The 27,015-nt window shown below is 58.2% G+C and overlaps 1 protein-coding gene across 1 annotated transcript in view; it reads right to left on the bottom strand.

The window, feature by feature from the left end:
- CDH4 (cadherin 4) overlaps nucleotides 1-27,015 on the bottom strand; it is a 597,550-nt gene that overhangs the window by 15,947 nt on the left and 554,588 nt on the right. Inside the window, exons 8-9 of the mRNA XM_023626852.2 lie at nucleotides 15,890-16,027; nucleotides 4,905-5,090 (exon numbers count right to left, since the gene is read on the bottom strand). Of these exons, the coding sequence (XP_023482620.1) occupies nucleotides 4,905-5,090; nucleotides 15,890-16,027 (324 nt within the window). The remainder of the gene's footprint in view (nucleotides 1-4,904; nucleotides 5,091-15,889; nucleotides 16,028-27,015) is intronic.

The raw sequence follows: 27,015 nt of genomic DNA, 5'->3' as shown, positions 1-27,015 counted from the left end.
ACGAGAGAATAGCACTTGTGACAAAAACACACACACAAATTCATTTATCACTTTGGTTGGCTAATTAATGGCCTGATTAATGGATTCCAACCAAGGAATGACGGAATTTTAAAAGCACCATTTTGTACCCCCTAATGAAGAAATTAATTTGGACAATGACCATCAATAGATGATAAAACCAACGCACGGAGGTCGATGAAGAGCCTCAGGCATGAAGCATCCTGCTGCAGAGGGCTCGCTGGTCGTAAGGGGAAAGTCGATTCTACAGTGAGGGCCGGGCTGTCACCACTGGCCCACTGGTCCGGCTTAGGCGACTATGAGCAGGACCACCGGGCACATAGGCGTCCTGATGGGACTCAGCTCCAGCCACGAGGCTCCTCCTGCTGGCAGACCCTTCCAGTCTAAATCCCAGGTTGTAGGAAGTGCAGGGGAGCGAGGAGCCACATACACCATGAGGTGGCTGGACAGATCTGGCACGTGGGGCCTTCCATAAGCCACCTGACCCCACGTCTATGACAGGTCAAGGGTGAGCGGAATGTTCTAGGTTACGATGTTACAACCAGGTGCATTGTGGGGACCCTGCTTGGCTCCAGATTTGAAAAATCATATTGCAAAGAGATAGTTTCAGGAAGATCAAGGGAAATTGAATATAGCCTTGTATTGGCAAATATGGAGGAAACATAGTTGATTTTGTCAGGTGTGATGACAGTGTGTGGTTATGTAAGCAAAATGCATTTTTGAGGGTGATGCATCCTGACAGTTTGAGAGGGAGAATCATGAGGTTTGGGAGTTAAAAACATACTTCAGCAAAAAACATAGATGAAGTAAAATGGCAACACGCTAATAATGGTGAAATTTCGGTGGCAGATGAACTTTACGCGGTCTCTCTCACTTCTGGGGGTGCTTGGAAATTTTCATGATAAACAGTATAGCGCATTTCTGCTTAGAGAGGAATTTATCTGCTGTGTAGCCAGTTTTCACGATGACACCTGTGGTTGCTGGCAGCGCCACTCCCTCCACCCCCGGGCCCGTCCTCTGATCTCTCCCCTCTGCTCCGGCGCAGCTGTGAGGCACCTCTCCCGATCTGATCTGAACCTGCCCCACCCCTGGGCCCCCACACAGCTTGGCATTTGATTTGTGTGAGCATTTAAAGTCACACCCCTGGTACAACAAACCCATGCCGTCTCGCCTACTGCTACCAAATAGGGTATTAAGTACAAAAAGAAGGAACTTAAAAATTAAGTAAGTAATAGTACCCATGGGCATGGAAGGAGAAGTGAGACATTGGGTCATGAATGGCTGAGGACTGCCCTACAGGGGTCTGGACGCAAAGGCAGAGATCGGGGTTCTGGGGCTGATGCCTCTGTCACCCCCCCCAATTCCCCCAGGGGACCCTGGGGGAGCCCTCATGCTCTCCAGGAGTGGTCTCCTTGTCCGTCGAAGGAAGGGGTGGTCCCTGCATGCCTCCTGGAGCCCCCACTGAGATGCCTATCCCTGACGGGACACGCCTCGTCGTGGCTGATGTCTCACCCATGCTGTTTTCGCATCCCCACCCCGTCTTTTCAAGCCCCTTGGGGTGGGGGTTGCCTGGCGCTCAGCACTGTGCCAGAGTGGGTCAGCCGTACCCCATGGGTGCCCGGGGGATGTAGGGAGATGGTCCAACACCCCTGTTGTCCACCATTTGCCCATCACCCAGCACAACACTGGGTGCTGCCCAGGTGTGTGTCTATGGGAGAGCCTTGCACCCACAGGTGTCACCCTGGCAGGACCTGCAGTGGCCCAAGCTGGCGGCCAGCCTGACGAGGCAGCCGATGCAGAATAACCTGGTACCCCTCGCCTGAAAGGTCCCACCGGGGACTTCAGGCCAGAGACCATGAACCCTCCCCAGGTGCGGGCTGCCTCCTCCGTCCCTGGACTCCGGATGCCTCCAAGCACAGAGCACTCGCCTGCTCCCCGCTGTGTCCAGTGCTCCCCCACGCCAGAACCAACACCCACCAAGGCCTCCAGCCCCTGCCCCAGGCCCTCTGAGAGTTGGCCAGGGGTGAGGGCTGCTCCGTGTAAATATGCTGTTTCATAAAGTCATGGTGGTTTCGTCTACAAACAAGCCACTAAAGGAAGTGACCTTTCTCCCATATTTATTGGTTTGTGTCCCTGGAGGACATGGAATAATGCCACATGTCATGCATAAAAATTGGGTCACCAGTCTGAGTGAGGACGCCTTCCAGAAAGACTGTTATGGCCAATAAAAGTCTGTAGGAGGGTAAAATAAAGCATATTTGTAATGGAGAAATCAATAGGTAATTCGCTCCAACAGTTTCCATTAGAGCAGTTAGATGTACTCGCCGGGTCTCCCCCGACATGGCAATGACCTTTGCTAAAGGCGAAGGGCTGGGTCTGCCCGCTGAGGAGCAGCAGCCCGGGGCGAGCCAGGCATACGGGACGGGGCTGGGGGCACCCCAGCTTGAGGGCAGGGCCGCCAGGGCGCTTGGAGCTCCAGGGTGTGGGCTCTGCTCCCGTGGGACGGGAGACTCGGGGCAAAGTGCTTCCATTCAGAGTCTTGTTCTGGGAGCCAGAACTTGAAGAACTGCTGGGCTGAAGGGAAAGAGGGGCCAGAGGGGCTTGACCCCCAACTGACCTGTCCCCTGGTGTTCCTGCCGCCCGCCACCCTCCGTCAGGCATCTGGACACAGCTCACTGCAGCCTCAGGCAAGCCCCGTGGCCGCGGAGTGGGGAGCGGAAGAGGCCAATTCCTGGCCTTTGAGCTTCAGAAGCTGGGGACCAAGCACGAGGCAGGAGGAACCTGTGGTCGGTCTGAGCCTGTGGTTTTCTCCCTGGAGGAGACTGCGATTTCACGGCTCAGGGAGGGAGAGGAGGGGGAAGAGCAGGGAAGAGGCAATGGGGCCTCCTGAGGCAGATGGGGATGGTGACAGATAAGGCTGGGGATCTGAGAGCAGAGGAGCTGTGTGCCCTGACCCAGGTAGAGCCTGGGAGGCGGCGAGTCTCCTGGGGCCCCAGGCCCTGTGTGTCACAGGAGGGTAGAGTTGGGGGGCATGAGGGGGCAGGGAAGGGATCAGGAAGACGTGCTCGAGATGACCGTGGACTTCCTGTGACAGTGACCGAGCTGGACTTCAGGACAGGGGGACGATGCAGCCAGGATCTGTGAGTGAGGGCTGAGCTGACCATAGACATCTCTGCAGCAGCCCAGGGACCCTGTCCTCCCCCTACACGAGTGCCACGTCGGCCCTTCATGGGCAGTGTATCAGCCTCCAACACAGACACCACTGTGGGAAAGGGATGCAGAGGTGGTCCCAATCTGGGAGTGACCAGCACCTGGGGACACGGGGGCTAGAAGCAGAAGCTAACATGTTTTAGAGAAGGAAAGTGATGCTGCATGTTGCTGGGTCTGTGGCTCCCGCGTGTCCCCGCTGTGAGAACATCTCGGAAGTTCCTCCTGACATCCCCTCTGCAGACTACAAACTCCCGCAGGGCCGGGGCAGTGACGGGGTCGGGTCTGCAGTGTACGTACACAGCGTGGCACCTGATGCTTTTAAGGGACTCAGGGACCCTGTGTGGAATTGAAATGACCTTCTTCATGCACTGGGGAACCAGCTGGGAAGAACCACCCGTCCATGGCAACAGCAATGGCGATGACAGTGACAATGATGACGAGGACGACAGCAGCTAATTCTATCCACTGAGCCCTTACTGTGCCAGGTGCTATACCAAATCTTTTATATCTGAGATCTATTTCAATGTTAGCAATAAACCTGGGTGTTGGCCCCACAATTATCCTCATCTTACGTATGAGGAAACTGAGGCACAGAGAGGATGACTGGTCCGTGCCAGGGGTAAGTGAGCAAAGAGTGAGCATGGGAGTTCAAGAACAGATGCCCCCAAGGCACCGGACCTGCCCTGTGGCTGGGCCGCTGGGTCCCTAACTGCCACTCTACCCTCCCACGCCCCCGCCTCTCCCCAGCCCCCCCAGCCACCCCTCTCTGAAGGAGAATGTCTGAAAGGATGGTGTCTCTATCAAAGAATGCAAAACCAACTTGAAAATGCTTTCTAAGATGAAACATCCTGCCGTAAACAGACTTTAAATTGAAATTCTAGAGAAAAGCCTCATGTGCAATAAAATCAAAAATGAAAGAAGGATGGGGAAAGTGTGGCGCTAACTGCTGAATTCTGCCTGGGACACAGTGATGACTCAATGGGGACAGCGCAGCTGTGTGCGCTCCCACCCTGAAGAGTTTTAAGATTTATTTAAAAATTTACATACAGTTCAATCCACTGGTGAGTTCTGACAAGTGTGGGGAGCCGTGTGTCCACCACAAGAAGATACGGAAGAGTCGACCCCCCACATCCTCTCGTGCTGCCCCTCTGAAACCAACCCTTCACATCCCCAGCACATTTCTTGAGGTTCGTCTATCATCTTGATGCCAAAACCTAGTTAAAGACAGTGTGGGAAGGGAAAAGTATAGGCTCTAAATTGCTCAGAAAAATACATGAAAAAATCTTTTGATGTTAGCAATGCAAGTCCTGCAGTGCTGCTCACTAATCCTCCTGATTAAGTTGGATTTGTCTCAGGAATGCAAGGATGGTTTAACTTCAGAAAGCCTCTTAATGGAATTCACCACTAATAGATTAAGGGGAAAATGCCCTTCAGGGAGGGGATGGGAGAGTCATCTTTTAGTGGGGGTGCAGGTCAGGTCTGCCGAGCCCCTGGACATGACTAAGTCCTTGTGAAGGCTGCTTCTGCCACCAGCGGACTGGGTATAGTCCTTTTTGCCCTTGGATGCTAGGGGTGGCATGCACTTCACCTAAGTACTGTTTCTGTGATATTTGTTCCAGGGTACATGGCAGGGGGCAGGACTCAGGATGCTGTCAGGAGGCGAGGAGAGCACCCACCTTCACCACGGTGACCATGCCCTCATTGGTGACAGGGTCCGTGCGGATGCTGAAGTGCCCCGAGGGGTCCCCGCTGATGATACGGTAGACGGCGTTCCAGTTTGGCGAGTGGGGCTGATCTCGGTCCATCACGGTGAGGTTTGCGACCACCGTTTCCACCCGGTTTTCGGGGACTTCCCCTGCATACTGCAGAGCGTAAGGAAAGAGGATGTTACGAACCCATGTGAAGCCTGGAGGGGTCGGGAGAGGTTCTCCATCAGCCTGGGGGAGGTGCCTCTGCCTCCCGCTCATCCCAGACACAGTGATCCCCGTGGCCGGGCCCTTCTCCTGCTCATGGTGGCGAGGTAGCATGTCAAGAGGGCTCTGCTTCCTCCAGCTGAGGCCCAGCAAGCCCCACGGCTCATACCTGCACACATCCACCTCCAGATGAAGCCTCAGCTGCCCCCCAGTACACACACGAGCGTGCACCAGCCCCTCTCCTGAATCCCCTTCGAGCCTTCGCACATGCAGCAGAGAGCCGAGACATACAGGCGGCCACAGGGACGAGCTTGCACATGGGGCATAAACAGCAGTGGAGCGGCAACGGCAAAGGGCTTCCTCGGGAGGGTCTGTCTGGGCTCCTGCCATCCGGGTGGTCCCTGACCCAGGCTTGGGGCTTGGGGTCAGCAGCTGCAGGCACGCAGGTGACCAGACACGAAGCGTCAGCCCTTTTTCCTGCCACAGCACAGTGAGGGCTGCAAGCCAGCCCCACCGGTAGGTGTGGTGCCCACAGCAGCGATGGTGTGAGTGGGGAGGGCCACTGCGCGTGTTGGTGTTGGGCTGGTGAGAGGAATCGGAGTACCTCCCACCCAGTGAGAACCGCTGCTCAGGCCTGGCTTCGCGGGCGTGCAGCCTGGGCCGCTGCCCTGCACACTCACAGGGCCTGAGCTCGGTTTAACGCTCTGCTGTCGCCGTCTCAAATCCTTACTAACTTGTGAACAAGGGCCCACACTGAACACCGCGCCCTGCACAGTCCACGGTCAGTCCTGGCGCTGTGTCGTGTGCTTTTCAGCCCCCAAACGTGGAGGCAAAGTTTGGACGAGGATCTGGGGGTGTCTGGTTGTGTTCACACCAGCACAGCCCAGCAATGATTACTGATGGCCGCTGTGTGCCAGGCGCTGGGCCAGGCACCGCGGTGCAGGATGTCACGTGTTCCTTACCCCATCGTATAGATGAAGACATTGAATCACGAGAGGGTGAGACCCTGGTTGCCACAAAGGGAGGGGCCCAGGGCGTCAGTCCTAAGAGTCGAGCCCCAAGTGCTGGGCCTGGTGTCAGGCCACACGAGAGCCAGTCAGGGGCACAGAAGGGGAAGGAAGGGATCCAGAGACAGGCTTGGCAGGCGTCCCAGGCAGCTGGACCCAGCCCCTCATCCTCGTGGGCCTCTCGCACCTGCCTGATTTCAGCCAGAAGCAGGTTTCGTGGACATGTCTGGAGGGGCCAAGCCAGGCCCGGGGGGAGAGGCGCCCTTAGCATAGGGAGGCAGTGGGCCAGGTCCTTCTTGTTGAGCCATCCTCCCCCTTCCCCCTGGGCCGGAGACTCAGCGGGGATCAAGGTGGACAGGCCCCTGCCCTCCAGGACCTGACGTTTCTTGTGGGCTACGTATGGGCTGCTGCACTGCACAGCATTGTGTATGGGAGCTGTGCCCGCCGGGGCCCGGAGATCCACAGTGGGTGTTTCAGGGAGGGGTCTGCTGGCAGTGAGGACAAGGAGGAGCCATGCCTGACGGGGGTTCTGCAGTCCTCGGGGAGGGAGAGAGAACAGTCCTGCCAAGGCTGTGGGCAGGGCGGGGCCCGGGGCAGCCAGGACTCAGGCAGAGGACCACGGGGAGGGGGCATCTGGAGGGGACTCTGCTGAGGCCTGGCCACGAGGTCGATGGTGTGCAAGGGAGGGTTGGACCTGGGGGGAGGAGGCAGGCTGTCCTGGGAGGCACCGGGCTGTGTGTGTGTGGAGTGACCCAGTCCTGGGGCGACTTTATCCTTGGGAGCTCCTGGAGGAACAGGTGTGTGGGGTGAGAGCCCCGGCCTGTAACGGTCCTCAGGAGGTGGGAACCAGGCTGAGGCGGTGGGGGGAGGGCTGGGGGAGTGGGGGCCATTGCCAGACTCTCAAGTTGTCCCCAAGACGGCCTGGAGGAGGCAGGAAGGTGCTCGCACAGTGCCTGCCCCACCAGGGCGAGAGAGGCGGGCAGGTGGCCATCTGCACTAGCCGGCAGGGGACTCGAGGACCACGGACCCCCGCCCTCCCAGGGGCCTAAGTCTGCTAGACGTGCTGTGAGCCGAGCCGGCAGGGCCGGGCCCTGGCACGAATGGCATTCCAGTGCTCTTGGAGACACGGCTCCGGCTGGCGGACCCCTGCCCAGGCTTTCCCAGCAGCACCGGGACTTGGGCATTTGCTGCCTGGCCCAGGGTCACTTCCTCCCCTGGGACATCACTATGTCCTCACAGCAGCCTACCCAGAGTGGCCCGAGACTCTGGCAGGGTCCCTTCACCTCCGGGAGTGCAAGGCTGTCACGGGCTCTGGCCTAATTCCACTGCCACCAGCAACTGTGTCACCGTGGGCTGAAGGAATCGGTTTTGTCACTGCAAAATGGGGCCCAGCGCTTCACCTAACGGTCAGGGATGGAAGGGAACGCAGCCGAATGCCGCGCGTGTCCTGGCCTCTGTGAAGGGGCCACTGGGCCCGGAGTGGCTTCCCGGCTGCAGCAGGAGGGACGAGCCGGCCCAGGGCCCAGCTCGCCGAGAGCAGGCTGGTGCAGCAGAGCTCCTGCCCCGCGAGCCCGTCGCTGAGAGCTCGGCTCTGGCTCGGCCCTGGGCAGCCGTGTGACCTCTGGGAGGTTCCTCAGCCCCTCTGAGCCCATTTCCTGCACTGGAGACCTGGGCCAGGGCACTTGCTGCCTACCTCCCAGGACGGCGGGAGGAGCCGGCCAGCAGGGTGAGAGGTCTCTGCAAACCCTTTAGGAATTCCGAGGGAGGGATGGCCGGGGACGTGTCCTGGGGCCGTGGCACCTGGGCTTTCTTTAGCTGCTTGGTGGGAATGAAGGGTTAGCGCAGGAGCTGGCAAGCTACAGGGTCAAGTTCAGCCCGCAGCCTGTTTTTGTCATTAAAGTGTGATTGGCACACAGCCACACCCCTTCATTTGCATATTTTCTGTGGCCAAGTTGAGTAGTTGCGACAGAGAATGTGTGGTCCCCAAAGTGGAAAATATTTACTATATGCCCTTTACAGGAAAAGGTTGCAGATCCCTGCTTTGGACCCCTGCGTCCCCATCTCAATGATTCAGAAATGGGCACATGGCCTATGGCAGCCAATCGGGGCTCAGTTCTGGTGCCTCTGTCTCTGGCCCCAGTACTGTAACCATCTGAGCCTGACGGTGTTGGGCTGGGGTGGAGGCTGCCATCTGCAGCCTGAGAACGAAGCCAGCCCAGAGGAAGCCTGGCTCAGGGGAGGGTCCTAGTGACTGTTGGAGCCTGGATCCAGCCATGCCTGAAGTTAGATTCTGGGTTTTCCAGCTTCTGTGAGATGAAGAATTCCCTTTCTGTTTAAGTTGCCAGGGTCAGTGTAGTGGACATTGGTTAGCTTGCCTGGTTGTCCAGTACCTTCTGAATTCCCTTCTTTATTTTCCAGAAACTTGTTTTCTCAGCCTCCTCTATAGCCATGACCTGGTCAGGTGACCTAGGACCTGCCAGTCAGATGCACCTGTGGGACTGTGATTCAGAGGCGAGGCAGGGGGGCCTTGCACTTTGGTGGCAGAAGGCGAGAGGCACCCTTTTGGTGCTGGAGGCGGGAGCAGACGTCCCTGTGCCCGGTGGTGGCAAGAGGACGGGGTGCTCCTGGCAGAGCCTCTGTGCCTGACGCACCTGCCCCCAGAGATCGTGGCCACTTGCACGCTGTGGCAGCTTCCCTGCTGCTTAAGTGGCTGGGGGCAGGGGGCGGTTCTGGGGTGTCCCCCAAGAGCCCCGAGTTTTGCATGCACCTTCCGAGGGGGCACCACGCCCAGCGAGGGCCCCAGTGGGCGCCTCGACGCACTCGGCTCCGGTCCTCCTGAGTGGGGTTTCCATCCCGAGAATCGCAGGCCTGAGATTGCACAGCCCAGGGAGAGCTGGGCGGCCCTGGGGCCGACTGCTGCCAGACTTCTGGGTGGAGCTTATTCCAAGAGTCTATTTTAATTCAAGCAAGTTTAATAAAGGTTCCCAAAGAAGGGCCTTAAGCTGATAAATCTCGTTTAGGATTTTCTTATTACCCTTCCCCAGCCATAATGAGTTTTTAATTCAATTTTTTCAGGTTTTCAGGCCCAGGAAAAGCCTCTCCATGCCCCATGGGATGCCAAGGCGGGTATTTGGGAAAGGAGGAATTTTACGAGCATTGGAAGGGAATTTCTTGCCTCGACTGTAATGCAGAATCCAAATGTGCCCCCATCCCGGGAGGCAGGGCTGACTCATCTTTGTGTGTGGCCTTCAAGTACAATCCCAGCTCTGCGGCAGAAATCCGCATGGCTCCTGGGGCAGGGTTCCATTAGCATAAGGGAGGATCTGGTGACAATGGGAAGACCCCTCAGCCAGGCTGAGGACTGAGATGTCAGAGCCACCACACGCAAGACCCTCAAGGCACCTATGCCCTGCAGATGCCCTGACCCCGAGGGGGTGATTTGTCTCTGTCCTGAGGACTTGCAACCATCGCTGGTCCTAAGGAGGCTCAGGTATTGATGAGGGCGTCTAAGTGGGAGGGGAGCGCCCCTAGCCCCGTCCTCCCCCGAGCTGGAAACTCAGGGACCCCTCACTGTAATTAGCGGAGCTGGAGAGCTGGCACTGCAGGCCCGTGCCCAGCCAGGATGTCTCCCAGAGGATGTCCTCCATGTCTGAGGACAGCCGGGGGGGAGGGGGTGACCCTGGCCGGGCCAGCCTCCTCTGAGCCTACGTTTCCACCTCAGAGTGCCTTTGTGAGAGAAAATTAACGCACAAGAAAGTGCTCCTTGTAATGCCAGCTCATGAGAAAGGACCCAACCCTCTAGTTAAAAAACAACTTGAAACCCCCTTGCCCCAGCTTTTTGGTTCATAGGCCAGGTTTGTTCACGCCCTTTCCCAAAGGCGAGGTTTACGGTCCTGTCCCCGCAGAGCCGTCCGCAGTCTCTAGCTGCTTCTTCCCGTCCAGACGTTGCTCACGGTCGTCATTATTAATGCACAGCGGAGCAACAACAGCGCGTTTGCGGGGTCTCCCCGTGGGCCAGGTATCTGCTGAGGGACTGGCATCAGGAATGCACCCACCAGGCAGGACTGGGGCCCATCTTCCAGGTGAGGAAGCTCGAGGAGTGTTGAGTGTGGAGTGGCCGGCTGAACGACCGACAGCCTTGCTGGGCAGCAAGGGGACCGCGTGCGTGGAGTGGGGGAAGGGAAAAATCACTTTTAATTAACATTTACACATGGGAACTGGATCATGAAAACCCTCTTGTATCTCTTCAGCTCCTGCTGATTGTTCTTGATTAAGCTTGATAAAAATAGCTGGGCTGTGTTTGGGGGTGTGGCCCGTCCTCGGCCCTGCCCACTCCCACTGTGACAAGCAGTGTCCTGGGGCCCAGTCTCCAGGACGTTAGCACTTGGAGGGAGGGATCAAGCACCCTCCCTGCCTGGAACGCAACCCCACCCATCTCCCACCCATCGCCTACCCTCACCCGTCACCCCAAGGTCTGACTAATGAGGCTGGGCTTCTGAATGCTCTCTTGGGATGTCAGGATCCGAGGCGCCGCTGAAGCTGGAGAGAAGTACCCAGCCATTATCCTCTCTTCACAGGATGCCATCCGGCCCGGGGTTCGTAGGTTCAGATCCCAAGGGCAGACCTGGCACCACTTGTCCAGCCACACTGTGGCGGCGCCCACATCAAATAGAGGAAGATTGGCACAGATGTTAGCTCAGGGACCATCTTCCTCAAGCAAAAAGAGGAAGATTGGCAACAGATGTTTGCTTGGGGCCAATCTTCCTCACCAAGAAAAAAAAAGCCATCCCTCTGTCTCCTTGTACTGCACTCAGGGCCTGGGGACTGCCTGAGGCTCGCTGGAGCCGAGGACAGGCCGCGGCCCATCTCTGGGAGGAAGCATTAGTTCGTGCTCTGACAGTTTGAAAGCCCAAACAATTGCCTTTCTGATGAATAGTCTCCGGAGGGGCAGACACGGGTGTCCCAGGGAGCCAGGCTGTACCTACCTTCCCATCTGGGTGCGGAGGTGGGAATTCTCCCCTGGAACCTGCTCCAGGTCACCTTCTCAGGTCAAATGTGAATTCTGCCCCCATTTCAGTGTCATCCCTGGGCTGACCATTTTTGAGAGGTGTACGCAGATCAAGGGACATCGTGTCGATGACTTTCCATCCCTGTCTGGATGCCCAGCACAGAGAGGCAGAAACACCTGCTTCACACCATCAGGAAGGTTTTCGTCCCTGCCTCATTCCCTCCTTCCCATCACTTCCTCAAGGGCTGTCCCGGGACCCGGCGTTTCCGGGGGACCAGCTGGCGTGTTTTCAGGGTGGCTGACGTGCAGAGGGCAGAAGATCAGGCTAGGAGCAGACAGTGCAGGAAGAGCCACCCGGGAAAGGCTGTCAAAGCTGAGCCATCTCAGGGCAGCGGACACACAGTCCCCCGTGCGGACCTGCCCATGGGTGCTCAGGAGTTGGGGGCAGCCTCGGGGACCCTCTCGGGAGAGGCGAAGGGCGAGGAGGCCGGGCATTGGCGGGTGCAGAGGACACGGCCTGGGGCAGGGGAGGATGCTCCATCTCTCATGGGGACAGAAGACACACTTGGGGTCTGGAAGGATGGGGTGTGGGACTGAGTGAGGCCCGAGGAAGCAGGAGACGTGGGTTCGGCTCTGCGTCACTGTGTGGCCTTGGGCGGCCCGGAGTCAGCCCTCTGGGCCTCGGCCGTCTCTGGTGGAAAAGGCGCGGCGACCGCTTGAGGACTACTGCGGCAGGCCCGCGACCCCCGAGGAAACACGCTGGGCAGCGGTAGACGTGCGGCGTCAGGCAGCTGACTGCACGCAGGCGTGTCGGCAGGGGGAGCGGCACGGTCGGCCGCTCTTCTTCCCATTCCCAGTCCGGCAACTTTTCTGCGAGCTTGAAAGTATTTCTAAATAGCATTGAAAAAAATCCCAAGGCTGTTCAGAATCCACAGACCTGGAAAGGTCTCCAGGGCGTTTCGTGAGCGGAAGAAACAGACACGAAGCCCCGCCTGAGGCAGAGCAAGGCTCTTCTCCAGGGACGTCGTTTCATACCTTTCACTTGCTGTCCCATGTGTGCAAATCAGCTGACCAAAAATGCAAATTGATTTTCAAGAAGGAGAAAAGGATTAAATAAAGTAGGGGGATGTGAGGAAAGTTTGTTCACGAAAGGTCCAAAACACCCAGGCTGAGACCGGAGAGCCGCCGAGGGCAGAGTCGCTCCGGCTGCACCGCGACAGCAGCACAGGTGGCTCCCAAGGCCGCCGGGTGGGAAGAAAGCAGCCAGACCCCCGAGGGTGGCGGGTTCTCTGCGACTTCGTCTACACCACCTACTGGAACAGGCGAAGCTCACCTCGGCTGATGGACCTCAGCTGACGGACCTCGGCCCGGGGCTGCCTCGGGGACGGCGCACGAGGTTGCTGCTGGCTGGTGGAAAGGTTTCACTGAAGGCTTGTGCATTATTCTGTACGCACATCGCCCCTCAGTCCACTGAGCAGGTCCTCTGTCTGACTAGAAGCAGGAGGACCCGCAGGACCTGGGTGCCCGCGTTCTGGAGTTGATGGAATGTGCCTACTTTATTATTTTTTTAAAGATTTTATTTTTTCCTTTTTCTCCCCAAAGCCCCGCGGTACATAGTTGTATATTCTTGGTTGTGGGTCCTTCTAGTTGTGGCATGTGGGACGCTGCCTCAGCATGGTTTGATGAGCAGTGCCATGGCCGCGCCCAGGATTCGAACCAACGAAACACTGTGCCGCCTGCAGCGGAGCGCGCGAACTTAACCACACGGCCACGGGGCCAGCCCCAGAATGTGCCTACTTTAGCTCCTGGGAAATTAGCAGCTGGCCGTCTTGAAGGTAAAAGATGGATTCCGCCCATTTGGGGGTGGGAGGGTGGACGAGGGTTCCGATCTGCCTTATGAGGGAGCCCACTTGCTCTTCACCCCTCACTGCAGCCACGGGCATCTGTGGGATGGCCCGCCCTCCCCATCTAGGGATGGGGAAACTGAGGCTTGGACCAGGATCAGGAGGCGGGTTGGGGCTCTGGGCATCTTGCTCTAGTCTCTGGGGGCTCCTGCCGAGTCCCGCCTTCCTGCAATGCCTCCTTCCGCATTCCGCTGGCGTGCTTCTAACCAAACCCAGTGGTGACCACAGCCAACCAGGAGGGCTGGGCTGAGCCCCTGACCCTGGGGTCACCACCGTGCCTCATGCCCGGAAGTGAATCCTTTGCTCCCATCAGGGACAATCAGCCTGGCTTCCTTCTGCCCTGGTTTCCATGATGACCGCTGTGATCCAGATACTGTTCGCTGGGGCAGCCTGGGACCCTGGAGGTCAGGAGTGCTGATGCTGCTGCCATGCCCGACACCTAGAATTCAGCAGGCTGGCACCAGGACAAGAGTGTGTCCCCGGGAACGGTATCCTTGCGCCTGGGCACCTGTCCGGACCATCTGAGACCCCTGACCCAGCAGATGGGTTCTGAGCAGTGTGAGCTGCCCACTCGCAGCCCCACGACTGCCACAGATGACGCCAGATGCCTGGCTTGGTACTGGCCCAGCTCCTCACCACACGGTTACCTGCTCTGCAGAATGGGGGTTAGATGGTGCCCACCTGAGAGCACTGTGGTGAGGGATGAGCTAGCCCAGGTCATGCACCAGACAGGTCACGTCCTAGACAGCCGGGTGTTCCTGTCGTCATCACAGAAGGTGATGCCCGCACGGTGGAAGGCAGAAGGACAGCTGAGTCTGCTGGGCCAGGTGTGGGGGAGACCCTGCTAGGGTCTTCCGGCTTGGGCATCGGTATTCTCCCAGGGTCCCCAGGATGCTGCTGCCCTTATGTCCAAACTCCCGGGACGCTGGCCCTGAGCCTGTCCTGCCATTGCCCGCTGACCGAGGACAGCAAATAGAAACAGAAGCCACCCCACCCCTCACTGGTGGGCAGGGGCCTGAGCTGCTCTCTCTGTGTGGAGGTCGCCATCTCCCCACTAGATGGTGCTGTGTCCTCACGGCTAAGGCCGTCGCGCCGCTTCTGGGTACCGCTCCCCGCTGCCCGCCGCCTGCCTGGTCCAGCAGGGCTGGGCCCTGAGCCTGGCACTCTGGGACGTGGGACACAGAGTGCAGGGACACGGGACGCAGGGACGCGGGGGCACAGGGAAGCAGGATGCATGGATACAGGATTTGGGGACTCAGTGATTCGGGGATGCTCGATGCTGTGGTGGGGCTCGAGGGACTCAGGCCCATGAGATGGCTTCACAGCAAGCTGACCGGCCCACTGTGAGAAGAGGGGCCTCCTCGCTGTCCCTCTACCTCCCTTCCTCCCTCCCCTCCCTCTGTCCCCCATCCTTTGCTGCAGAATGAGAGTACTGCTTCTGGGGTCCAATCCCAGCTGCTCCCACTTACGGACTGGGCTGTGTGGCTTTGGGCAAGTGACTTAACCTCTCTGAGCCTGGCTTCCTCTTCCATAACTGGGTCCTGACCCTCAGGGGTTGGTGGGGGCGAGAGGCTGACTGGGAGGCCCTGGCCAGTGCCTGGTGGGGAGGGCTTACAGTGGGGCGTGGGCTCTAGTTATTATTGTTACTGTTATTGCTACTGCACCCTCATCCGCTCGGCCCTCTGGGAGAGGGGGTGGCTCCGAGAAGGCGACTCGGAGATCCTGGGCGGCCTCTACCTCCTAGCACTGCTCTGGGAGCCCTCGCTGACCCTCTCCTCTGCCTCCTGCTGAATTTCTGGATGGGCACCCGTGGGGTGGGCACATGTCCCCGTCATGTCAGCAACCCCTTCGGGGGACCCAAAAAGACAGCTTGGGGATGCAGTGCTGCTCGACAAGGACCTGGGGAGTCATCAGGGGAGGGTGTTGGCTGGTGATCAGGGACAGAGCAGAGGCCGGCCCCCTGAAGACTGCACAGAGGGGATCACCAAATGTGCTGGGCACTGGGTGAGCCCTGACGATTTCATGGGAAGAGGCCGCTGGGCAGCGCAGCTCCGTTGGAGTCCAGAGGCAACGAGAGCCGCGTGACCCGTGGCTCTCTGATCCCACAGTCTGCCGCGGGGACGCTCCCTGCCTGAGGGCAGTTTGTCTCACTGTGACTCTTGGGCTCCGGGCCCACCACGGACCTCCAGTCACATTCTGTGAGCGAATGTGCGGATGTCCACCAAGAGCGCTTGGTCACTTAGGTCCCCAGCAGCCTGGTGCGGGGCTGGTCACCTCCGCTGGCCGTGCCTGATGGGGAAGAATGCAGAGTGTGTCCCCACACCTGAGTTTCCCTTTATGCTGACTGTGGGCGTGGAGGGCCAAGTAGGTTTCTCATGCAGGCTCCTGCAGGGTCGCTGGCTCAGGCCCCATCTGGGCATCCCCCAGCAGGTCCACTGCACACACAGCCACACACAAGCCTCCCAAAGAGGCCGAAACCTCCGCCTCTTGCCAGAGCCCAAACACCCCCGGTCAACTCCTCTGGATTCAGAGTGCCCAGCTCGCTTTGTCTTGGGAGTCTCATAAGGCGTCAACCATCACTCAATATCAGGGTGTCTCTGTGCTGGAGTGGAGAACCCCCCAAGCAGGCCAGGTCCTTGGCGGAGCCTCCGGCCTCGGCTACTGCAAACGCCTTGAGTGGTGCCACTCCTGCCTCAGCCTCCTGCTGCCTGGGGCCTCTTACACCCGTACTGTCCAGCGCCTTCTAGCAGACGGCAGCAGAGGGAGAAGCAACAGAGCGTCAGGGTCACGGCGCATGCTGTGCCTCAGCCCGGGGTGCGAGGTACTCACCGTGCTCGCGGTGAATTCTGGCGGGTTGTCGTTCACGTCTGTCACCGTGACGATGGCTGTGGCTGTGTTTGAGAGGCCGTAGTTAAGGTTTCCTTCCATGTCCGTGGCCTGAATGATGACTGTGTACTGCTGAACTTTCTAGAAGGGAATGAGTCGGGAAAGAACACTGATCAGTTTGGGTTTCAGTTTACAGGCAGTTTATCATCAGGAAATACACTTCCCGGGATGGAGTTAGCGGCAGCCGGGTCCCGTTCCTGCCGGTGCTGCGCTGGCCGCAGGGCTCTCTGATGACCTGGTGGAAGCACGTTCTCTGTCACGTGCTGTGGGTGACACACGGCATGAAGAGGTCTGGCCACATTTTCATCTTGGTGGCCCTGGCTTCAGTATAGACGGTATTTGGTGCCAAGTCAGAAAGGAGGAGAACGGGGGCCCCGCAGAGCGTGGGGCTGTGTTAGTTTGGAAAACTGGGGATGGACGTTTTGCAAAGGGAGGGACAATCCCACAGACATGTGCTGGAGGGACCTCATTTCTTTAGCATCTTCAGCGTCCAGCTCAACGGCAGCTCAGAAGTTTGGACAGGAGAAGGAAAGACAAGCCCTTCTCTGCTCTCCTGGCAGGTGCACAGGTCCGGGTGCACTTTCTGTTCGAGCAGAGTCCGGAGGGAGCCGTTAGCATTCAAGTGTGAGTTTTAAAAGGCAAATAAAGCTTGATGGAAAGAGTGAATTTGCTAGGCGTTGACGGAGTCTCTTAGCCCGTCTCCACCTGGCCCTTGCCGGGAGTCCACCAGTCCAGAAATCCCCAAGTCAGCAGAGGTGGCCTTTTCCACACCCCTGTTCTGACAGAGGTCACAGGAGCTTCCAGTGTGACAGGTGAGGAGGAGCCTGGTTGCAGCTTTGCTGGGACCACAGCCCACCTCTCACTGGCACCATTAGGGAGGGAGGATGCTGGGGTCAAGGCAGAAAGGGACCCTAGAAAATGCCTTCCAAGTGATGAACTATACTAAGTCCTGCTCCTCCAAGAGGTTGAAGGAAAAGACCAGTTTCTAGTCATGTGAGTCAGTGAAATGGGCTCAAGTTCCATAAACTGGCTCCATAAAGAATTATAAACAACAGATGTGTCACCAAACTGTCTCTCTTTTTCCATTCATCCATTCATTCCTCTCTCCTTCCCTTCCTCCTTCCAGTCACTCACCCGTCCACTCATCTATCCACCTATCTATTCATCCATCCACCCATCCATGATCCATCCATCCTTCTATCCACCCACCCTCCCATCCATCCACCCATCCATCCCCATCCATCCATCCACCCATCCATCCCCATCCATCCATCCACCCATCCATCCCCATCCATCCATCCACCCATCCATCCCCATCCATCCATCCACCCATCCATCCCCATCCATCCATCCACCCATCCATCCCCATCCATCCATCCACCCATCCATCCCCATCCATCCATCCACCCATCCATCCCCATCCATCCATCCACCCATCCATCCCCATCCATCCATCCATCCATCCATCCCCATCCATCCATCCACCCATCCATCCCCATCCATCCATCCACCCATCCATCCCCATCCATCCATCCATCCATCCCCATCCATCCATCCATCCATCCATCCATCCCCATCCATCCATCCACCCATCCATCCCCATCCATCCATCCACCCATCCATCCCCATCCATCCATCCATCCATCTATCCATCCATCCATCCATCCATCCATCATCCATCCATCCATCCATCTATCCATCCCCATCCATCCATCCATCCATCCATCCATCCATCCATCCATCATCCATCCATCATCCATCCATCCATCCCCATCCATCCATCCATCCATCCATCCATCTATCCATCATCCATCCATCCATCATCCATCCATCCATCATCCATCCATCTACCCATCCATCCATCCATCCATCCATCACTTCTCTATTCCTTCCTCCTTCCCTCCCAGACCAGCCAGGTTCAAACCGACCTGGCAGGTGATGACAGATGCATGAATGAGCCCAGCCAAGGCTGAAGAGTTTTCCAGCTGAGCCCAGCCCAAATTGACAAGCTGTGGAATTGAGAGCTAAATAAATGGAAATAAATGGATGTTGTTTTCGGCTGCTAAGTTTCGGGATGTTTTCAAATGCAGCAGAAGCTGCACCCAAATCCAAAAATCCGTACCATGGCCCACAAGGCTCCGTGTGCCTGGCTGCTGACCACCTCTCCAGCCTCTTCTTGAATCAGGCCCCCTACTCCCTCCATACAACCTCCCTCAGTTCCTTAGACTTCCCACACGGCCTCCCACCATGGGACTTTGCACATGCCCTTCCCTCTGGGGAATGATTTTCCTTCTCCTTTAGTTAGAGCCTACTTTTCTTTCAGGTCTTTCCTCAAATGTCTCTTTCTCCTGGAATTCTCCCTGACCCTCTGGACAAGCCAGGGCCCCCATTACCTGCCCTTAGACTGGCCTACTTGGCATCCATGGCTTATGCAGAGAAGAGTGGGTGGTTGAGGTCAGGGGGCGTGGGGGAGGGTGGAGGAGACAGACATGAGGAGGGAAACACGGCACCTCCCTGGGCTGGGAAGCCTTTCCTGCTCTCTGTTTCAGTGACTGGAGTGACTGCTGTGAAGTCAGCTGAGCATGTGGCCCTGCCCCATCTCACAGATGTGGACACTGAGTCCAGCGAGGGCTGGCAGTCGTATGGTCTCCCCAGTGCCACACAGCAAACCAGGAGCAGGTGGGGGTGCCGCTGGGCTTCCTGATGTGGGCGTTGCTTTCAGAACTCGATGTCGTCCACTCATTGTTAGTGAGGACACCTAGCAGGGCTCTTTCTGAGTGTGGGATGGACAGGATGCAAAGACATGGCCAGCGCCATGCTTAACTGGCTACCCTGACGGCAGCACGGCCCGGATTCCCTTCATCTGTGCGTACAAATGCACGCTCAGGCCTCTGACATCCTTGTCCACGCAAAGGTCCCTCTCAGAGGCTTCTGTGCCTCCAGATCCCAGCAGAGGGAGAACGCCCCTTCCCTCCTGTCCATCACAGGGAGCTGCCAGCCTGAGTCACGGCTCTGCCTCGCCTAGGACACTGTGGCGCCAGGCTGGGGAAGGGGCCAGCACCAGCAGGGGCAAACCAAATCCAAACCCCAAGTCCCCGGGTGCCTTCTGCTGGGGGTCCTGCCCCAGGAGCCTCACTTCTGTGCCTCGCTCCCCACTTGCACGGGGGCACTGCTCACAGCTGCCGGCCCCCCACCTCGATGCCGGCCTCGTGGGTCCCCCTCCCCGAGGAAAAGTAGTGGAAGGAAGTCCGATTTTCTGATGAGGCGGGAGGCAGCTCGCTTTGGAAACTTTTTTCATTTCTCACCCAAGTTTCTCTTGCTCTTTACAAATCTGATTTTCTCCTCCCTCCCAGGACTGATGTGGACATCTGAGCTGGAAGGGAACTCTGCAGCCTCCCTCCCACGCTCAGAGGCCCCATCCGCATCTGCGGCCCTCAGCCGACCCCTCTCCCTGCACGCGTCTGCCTGGGCCGATGGATGTTGACTGCTTGCGTGGTTGCCTCCATCCCCACTGTGGCCGGGCAGCAACTTGGGCCCTGTTATGCTCTTGGGAGCATAACTGTGTGCACTGTTAGGCACACAGTGGGCACTCAATAAGTACTTGCTAAAGGAACGCATGAATGAGGGCAGGTCAGTGCTTGGCAGAGCAAGGTGTCAGGTGGTCCGATGCTTCCAGGATGTGGCTGCGCAGGAACCACACCCACCCCGCTCCCCGGGGCAACTGGTCACCTCTTCCCCCTGTGCAGAGGGAGCCCTGGACTCCAAGACCCTGAGGCCAGGGCAGCGCTGTCACCGTCCTGCTGTGACCTCAGGCCAGTCCCAGCCTGCCTCTTCCTGTGGCAGAATCAGGGAGTCTGCTGAGGCCCCCACCTCTGTGCCCACCTGCTCTCATTGGCTGGCAAGGATCACAACGGTTCTTCCCTGGAGACAGTGAAGATGAGGGTGATAGGACACACGTGGAGCATGGGGTTAAGTCGCTCCCCCAAATCCGAGTCCACCAGGAACCTTAGACATGGAAATAGGGTCTTTTGCAGATGAAATCAAGGTAAAGATCGAGTTGAGACCATTCTGGGTTAGGGTGGGCCTCAAATCCAATGACATGTGTCCTGGTAAGAGAAGATGAGATGAGTCCACAGGACGAGGCCATGTGAGATGCAGGCAGAGACTGGAGTGATGTGGCCACAAGCCTAGGCACCCCAAGGACTGCCAGCCACCCAGGAGCTGGAAGAGGCATGGAACGGGTTCCATGGCCCTCCAGAAGGAACCCACCTGCCAAGGCCTTGGTTTCGGACCCCTGGCCTCTAGAACCGTGAAAGAACACATTTCTATGGTTTGGCGACACCCTGTTTGCAGGACTGTGTTAGGGCAGCCCCAGGAACCTAATAAGGCCTTGGGCAGCCCATTCTGGAGCTGCTGGAGGGAAGGAAGGCTTCGTGATGCCCTCTGTCCCCCCACTGGCCTTGCTCAACACAGATGGCAAGATCCTGCTCGGTGAGGCTTCAGCTGTGACCCCGTGGGCCCGGCCATCGGGGCCTTGGCCAGCTGACCACCTGGTCGGGGGAAGGAGACCAGGGCTGGTGGGCCGGGAAGAAGGCCCTCGGCGGAGCAGACACGGATAAGAGCTGTCAAACCTCGCGCCCCAGGGCCAGCCACCCCTATATGGGGCCAGAGCGGAAAATAGGAGGACACAGGCCGATGGCAGAGGAAGAGATTCAGCGGAGAAGAGAGGAAGAGAAGCGTCAACCCCAGAAACCGCTGTTGTGTGATTGCAGCGTGAATCATTCTCTAAATCTTTCCTACCTCCTCAGTCATCGAGTCACAACTTCTATATGGACCATCCTGGGCTACTGCCCTCAGAAGACACTGGAGAGAAACAAGCCACCTCAGAGACACAGGGACACGTATGTGTCTATGCACGTGTATATGCACATGCACGTGTATTCATGCATGTATACATGCCCACATGTATGCACACGCAGGTATGTGTATAGGTGCAGGCACATATGTGTATCAAAGCATGTACACAAGTGTATGTGTACCTCTCAAGTGTATCCTCTCAGTGTGTATCACTGTGTATGGGCACACATGTGTATGTATCCATGGATGCATGTGTATGCGTGCATATGTGCGTCCCTGTGTGTATGTGTGTGCACACTTGTGTGTACAAGTCTGTGCAGCTGACACCACGAGAGGGTGTGCCGGCCTTGCTTTTGGGAGCCGGGTGGGGGTGTTTCCTGGCCACAGGTCGGGGCAGAAAGAAAACCCAGCAGGAAGGAAGTGGGTTCAGGCCCCTCCGCTGTGGCTTTCAGTTTACGAAGTATACTTTTCAGACTCTGTAACAGTCACCATTTTCTCCTTCACTGAATCCCCTCTGGAGTGGTATTCAGAGGCCGAGGGAGGGCGGGGGGCACCTGCACGTACCAGGGAAGGTGGGCATCCCCTGGTGTCCCTGGACACAGACCCCCCCCGCTTACATAACTGTCCAATCTTTACTTGGCGGGGCAGGCCTGGTGCTGTTGGGGCTTTTGATGTTTCTATTAATCAGCCTGCCTCAGGGCCTTGTTTCTGGCGCTCGAGCATCTCATCGTTCACGAGAGGCCACGGGAGGGCGCCCTAAGTGTGTGCTTTCAGTGCCGTCCCAGCACTTCCTCCTCGTGACCCACAGAGCACACTCGCTGCAGGAGCACCTGCCCCGCTCAGCGGCCCCTCCTGTCCTCTGATCGGCCTGGGAGCAGGGGTGCAATACTCTCCCCACTTGGCAGTTGATGAAACAGAGGCTTTGGGAGGCCAGATGGCTCTCTCCAGGTCAGGGACTGGTGGGCAGTGTGCCTGGGGCCCTGGGGTCAGAGTCTGGAGTCCCAGAAACCTGCTTCCTGGGCCCTCCTGGGACAAAGGGTGACCCTGGTCTCAGCCCCGGAACCCCGCTCCTTCTCCCCGGGGTGCATGAGGCAGCCTCTGCCTCTGATCTCCAGATCAGTTACCCCAGTGGAGCCAGAAGGAGGAGGCTGGGCAGGGAGTGGGTGGTCCTGCATCTCTGGAGTCTCCTCCACTGAGGGCCAGTAGGTGACAGTGTTCGCTACCGGGGAGCAAACTGAGCAGGTACCCCCCCCACCCCCCCGCTCCCAGCCAAACTATCCCACTGCCCAGCCATGTCCCCCCTGCTCCCACCAGGTGCAGGGATCACGGCCAGATGCCCCCGAAGCCGGTCAGTGGCGGCACTGGAGGGAATCTGTTACAATGTGATTTGGCTGTTTTCAAGTTCAACTGGAGGGAAGAAAACCGCAAGCGGGCCGTCCCTGGGGTTTTCTCTTACCTCCCCGTAGCTCAGCATTTAAATTTTGCAGAACACCCATCAATAATGCAGCTGGCCGGCCTGCCCTAGAAAAGCATCAAAGCTTCCTGCGCTCTCTCCGCGTTACCACCATCCCCACCGTGGGCTGCCAGGACTGCAGCCAGCTGCACACCCTGGCCCGCAGCAGCCCGGTGGCTCGAACCCCGATGTTCCCCGCAGAGCCTAGGCTGCCACCTGGCCATCGAACGGCGCTGCTCGGGAGGCTGTCTTGGCCACGGCACAGCAAACACGTCTCCCCCAACCCCCACCAGGGCCCCTGCACTGGCCGGCGGTCAGCGCGCGGGTGTGAATCAGGGCTGCGAGGCCGGCAGTCCACACTCAGGCTCGTAGATCCTCCTGCGTCGCTGCCCCCTGAGTGAGGCTGGGGCGGGGGCACCTCAGGTCTAGGAGGTCCTCCCTGTGCTGGGTCAGCCCTGCTCCCACTGCCACTGTCACTGCTGGAAGCTCCGTCCCCCAGATGCTGAGAGACAGAGCAGACCGAGGGCTGGGCCTTCCCCTGTCTGGTTCTCATGTTGCTTGGTGTCCGCTCAGCGAGAAGGCGGCTGGGGGACTCACAAGATGGACGTGCAGGAGGAGGAGCCACAGGGCCAGCGTCCCGGCTCACTCACGTGGATCGAGCTCCTCTCAAGTGGGGGATGCAGCTGCCGTGGAAAACAGGCTGTGGGTCCTCAAAAGTTCCAGCTACGTGTGAGCAGCAATTCCATGCCGGGGCACACACACGAGAGGACCAGAGAAAAGCGCTTAGACAAGTCCTTGTGGCACATTCATGTGGCCCACGGCGGAGTCCCCTGCCGTCAGGGCATGCGTGTCCCTGTCCTGCATCAGCCTGAGAGGTCCCTGCTCCAGAAAACCCCTTAATCCTCACACAAAGAAGACGCCCATGCCTCGACCAGGCCAGGCCAACGAGCCACACAGGGCTGGCCCTTGGGAGTGGCCAAGGTCCGAGGGCTGGTCTGCAACTGCTAAGTGGACTCAGGAGGCCCAGAGCAGAACCTTCCAGACCCTGAGCCCCACTCGGTGCTGCGTGGTTTGATTTCCCGCCATCCCTCGGAGGCCCCACGGGGTCTGGAATTCTGCAGACCTTAGTCTGCATTGCAGTGCGTGTAGAGGCGGGCGCTAGAGGAAAGAAGGCAAAGGGCCCCTCCTGTCGAGCTCCTGGCAGCTGGTCTGGGTCTCAACACTGTGCTCAGGCATGGAAGGGGAGGCCGGAACTGCTGCCGAGTCCTCCCTTGCCCGGGTCCAGCCGAGGGGCGACACCCACTGGCCCCTTCCTCAGTGCTTGCCCCCGTGGTCAGAGGAGCTGCTGGCCCAGCGGGCATCTTGCCTGCACACCTCTGGGAAATGCGGCATGTGTGCACACACGTGCAACGTGTGCACACACAGCACAAAGCACATGCATGCACACACACGTGCAAACACACCAAACACACGCATGTGTGTGCACACGCGTCAGCTCTCCACCTGGGGGCATTGTTCACAGACTGCAGTCATTTCACGGACGTTTTCCTGTGATGCAGCCCCGAGTGCTACACCGTCACAGCCCCCGTCTCAGTCCGCAGGGCTCTTTCAGAAAGATTGAAATTCCAAGTAGGAAAGCATTAAGTTGGGAACTTAAGTTGGGCTTTAATTGGCAGCTCTTTTTTTTTTTTTTTTAGCAGAATGTGAAATAAATGTTTCTCGCAGAACTTGGTGTTAGAGGCACAGTGAATGCAGTAATAATAAAAATATCCTCCTTGCTCCTTCTCAGGCTGACCCCGATTACATGACCGGCCCCGCTCACTGCACGGCCTCCCCTGGGCCTTAGACCCTCTCCCTGCTCCCCGAGGAGCCCCTCCTGTCCCCTCTCCCGGGCCCGAATCTATCCCTCTCCCCCGCTGTCCCCAGTCCGGCTCCCTAGATTCACATCTCAGCTCAACAAACGGAAGACGAAAGGTCCATGGTGGGGAATTTGTAAAATGAGTCTGCAGATCCCAAAGGTGGAAAACCAGGAAGTCATGAAAATGATGTGGGACAGGGCATCTCCTGATGCAACCACGTTCGTGATGTGCCACTCAGTGCCAACAGAGGGTGACACACGCCTGTTCACTAGGAGAGCACACGCCCACAGCCAGCGGGACACACAGCGGGTGTCAACCGTGTTCATCTCCCAGTGCTAGGATCAGAGGGCTGTGATTGTCTTCTTTGTGCTTATTTGTGTTTTCTACCATAAATGTGTTGCTTTTGTGATAAGAAAAAACATCAATAGGCATTACCGTAGAAAAAAGGTGTGTCCTAACCCAGGCCCCACTGCACAGAGCGGCTGGACCATCCGCAGCTGCAGCCAGGGTGGCCAGGAGTGTGGCTCTGAGGTCCCAGAGGGAGCCCGCGCAGGCTTCCTCTTCTAGGACTTAGAAGGAGCTCGTTTTCTAGGAAAACGCATTTCAGAATTTCCCAGGTGGCCTGTCACGAGGCTTCCCATACAGCAAGGGGGAGATGTTTCTCTGGCCACCAGAGAGCACTTCCCACCTGAAGCCGAGGAATGAGACTCTACTGGCTAATCCCTGGCGGGGGAACGAAGCTGCGTTCATCCTTCGCCGTGGAGCCTTTTCATGTGATGACAACGTGGGATGGAGGATCTTGAAGAAAACAGGAAGGTGTTGGTGTGCTTCCCTAAAAATCCCGTGACCATGAGCTAATTTGGCCCCGCCCTTGTTTGGGAAGAAATTTCCAGTTGATGAGGGCGAGCAGCCAACGGTCAGCGAGCACGAGGACGGAGAGACTGGACAGAGTCGCTGATCAACGGAGTGGACGTCGTCGGGGAGGACGTGGAAGTGGGTCTGAGGACAGCGGTGGCTCAGGGCTGATTACAGCGCTCCGTGATCAGAGCAGAAACCCACTGTCACCTTCAGAGTGGCACCCGAGTGTCCTGTCATCAGGCCATGAATATTCTAATTAGGAAACGAGGGAGATGACTAGGACTGGCAGGAGGGGCGTCTCCCACGAGGTACACAAGAGACACTTGAACCGCTGTGTCTCATCGAAGCCTCTCCTGACATTTTAATCATGTAGAAAGGCTCGATTTACATAGCACTGCCTAATTAGACACGGTGGCAATTACGCCTGTGGATTTTCCCCCTTCCTGAAGATGCCTTACTCTGCCAGACAGGAAGCTGGTTCTGAGAAGAATGACCTGCAGCGTTTTCCCCCAAAGACGTTGCTGTTCCCAGGAGCCGGGGGTCAAGATTCTTACAGAGAAAGAAGAAAAAGGCCCTGTCGACGTGGCCTTTCGAGTTTGGCTGGGTGTATGTCCACTCGAAGGCAGACAGGCTGGGTCTCGTGGAGAAACGGCCCTAACCTGTCACCTCCCCGGCAGGCCTAAGCTCTGACCCGGCTCCCAGGGCCCAGCAGAGGCCGCATCACTGGGCTGAGGGGCAGTGGGGGGCGCCCGGCGTGGCAGGAGGCCTGCAAGTTGCTCCGGGTCTCCCACACCTGCCAGCTGCTGCTGCTGCTGGTTTTACAAATGCCTGGAAACCAGTGCCGGTGGCCTTGTTTTGTTGTTTGCCACTGAGTGGCCCCGACCAGGGGTGTCCAGCCGTTGACCGTGGACACTGGACACACTTTCCCTGGGAGGCCAGTGGCGGGGGCGGGGCAGCTGGGGACAAGGAGCCCAAACCCAAGCTGGAAACAGTGAATCAGAAGGAGGGACAGGCGCTCCCTCTCCTCGGCAGGCCCCACGGCGTCTTCTAGCAACTTCCGTTTCTTCTATCCGAAGGCAGAGGCGGACCCCGTGGGGAGGAGGAGGACGGCCACCCGCCCCCTCTCCTCGGGCAGCCGAAGCGAAGCAGACAGAGCCAGGAGCCCCATGTCTCCCCGGCCACCTGCCAGGGCACGAAGTTCAGAGGTCGCTGCGACCCCCAGACCACTCCATAAACCGCAGCATCGAGACGGGCCGCACTCACAGTGGCCTCAGCGGGACAGAGGCCTGTCCTCGCCAGCTATGATCCCCACGGGGCAGGGGCTGCTACAGAAGACAGAGGGCCCTCGCCCGGCACTTCCCGCAGCCCCTTCGCTGAGTGAGCGAGATTGCCCAGGGAGAGCGCGTCCTGTTCACGCTGAATCCGCTTCTACAGAGGGAGTGAGTGGCCAGCTCTGTCCCCTGGGGGAAGCCCGTGGACAGCACATGGGAGTCCAGGTTCCAGCTCCAGGAGCCTCAGGGCCCCCGACACTGTCCTCATCCCCAGACACAGCAGCGGAGGCCGTGCAAGGTCTGTCTCTGACACAGCGCAGCCCGGCCATGTGCCAGCCAGAGGGGCCTGGCGTCCCACCCACAGGGAGTGCCTCGGGGGTCAGTGGGGACATAAGGTCGACAATGCAGTGGGGGTCCTGGCCATCCGACCCCTTGCTGCCCCACAGGTCTTGTTTTTAGTGCCGTTAGTAATGGGGGTGCCTGGCTCACAGCTGGTGCTCAGTGAACACTACCCTCCAGCCCCATCTTCTCCGTCTACGTCAGCCTGATGTTGAGAAGCCCCTGCTCGCACCCTCCTCCCCACCCCACTGCTCGGCTCCCAGCCCAGGCCCCTCTGGACCCCGTGGGCCTCCAGCTCAGCCCTCCACACTGCGCCCTCCTCTCAGCCACGTCTGCCCTGAGCCCTGGGGACTGAGCCTTCTCCCAGCCCCCTCCCTGCGTGTCTCTCCTTGTTCCTCATTGGAGCAGAGGACACTGGGCACCCACCAGGCC

Source organism: Equus caballus, chromosome 22, assembly GCF_041296265.1.
Source record: "Equus caballus isolate H_3958 breed thoroughbred chromosome 22, TB-T2T, whole genome shotgun sequence".
Lineage (NCBI taxonomy): Eukaryota > Metazoa > Chordata > Mammalia > Perissodactyla > Equidae > Equus > Equus caballus.
Note: the sequence above shows the minus strand (reverse complement) of the source record. Positions and strands in the feature narration are given on the sequence as shown.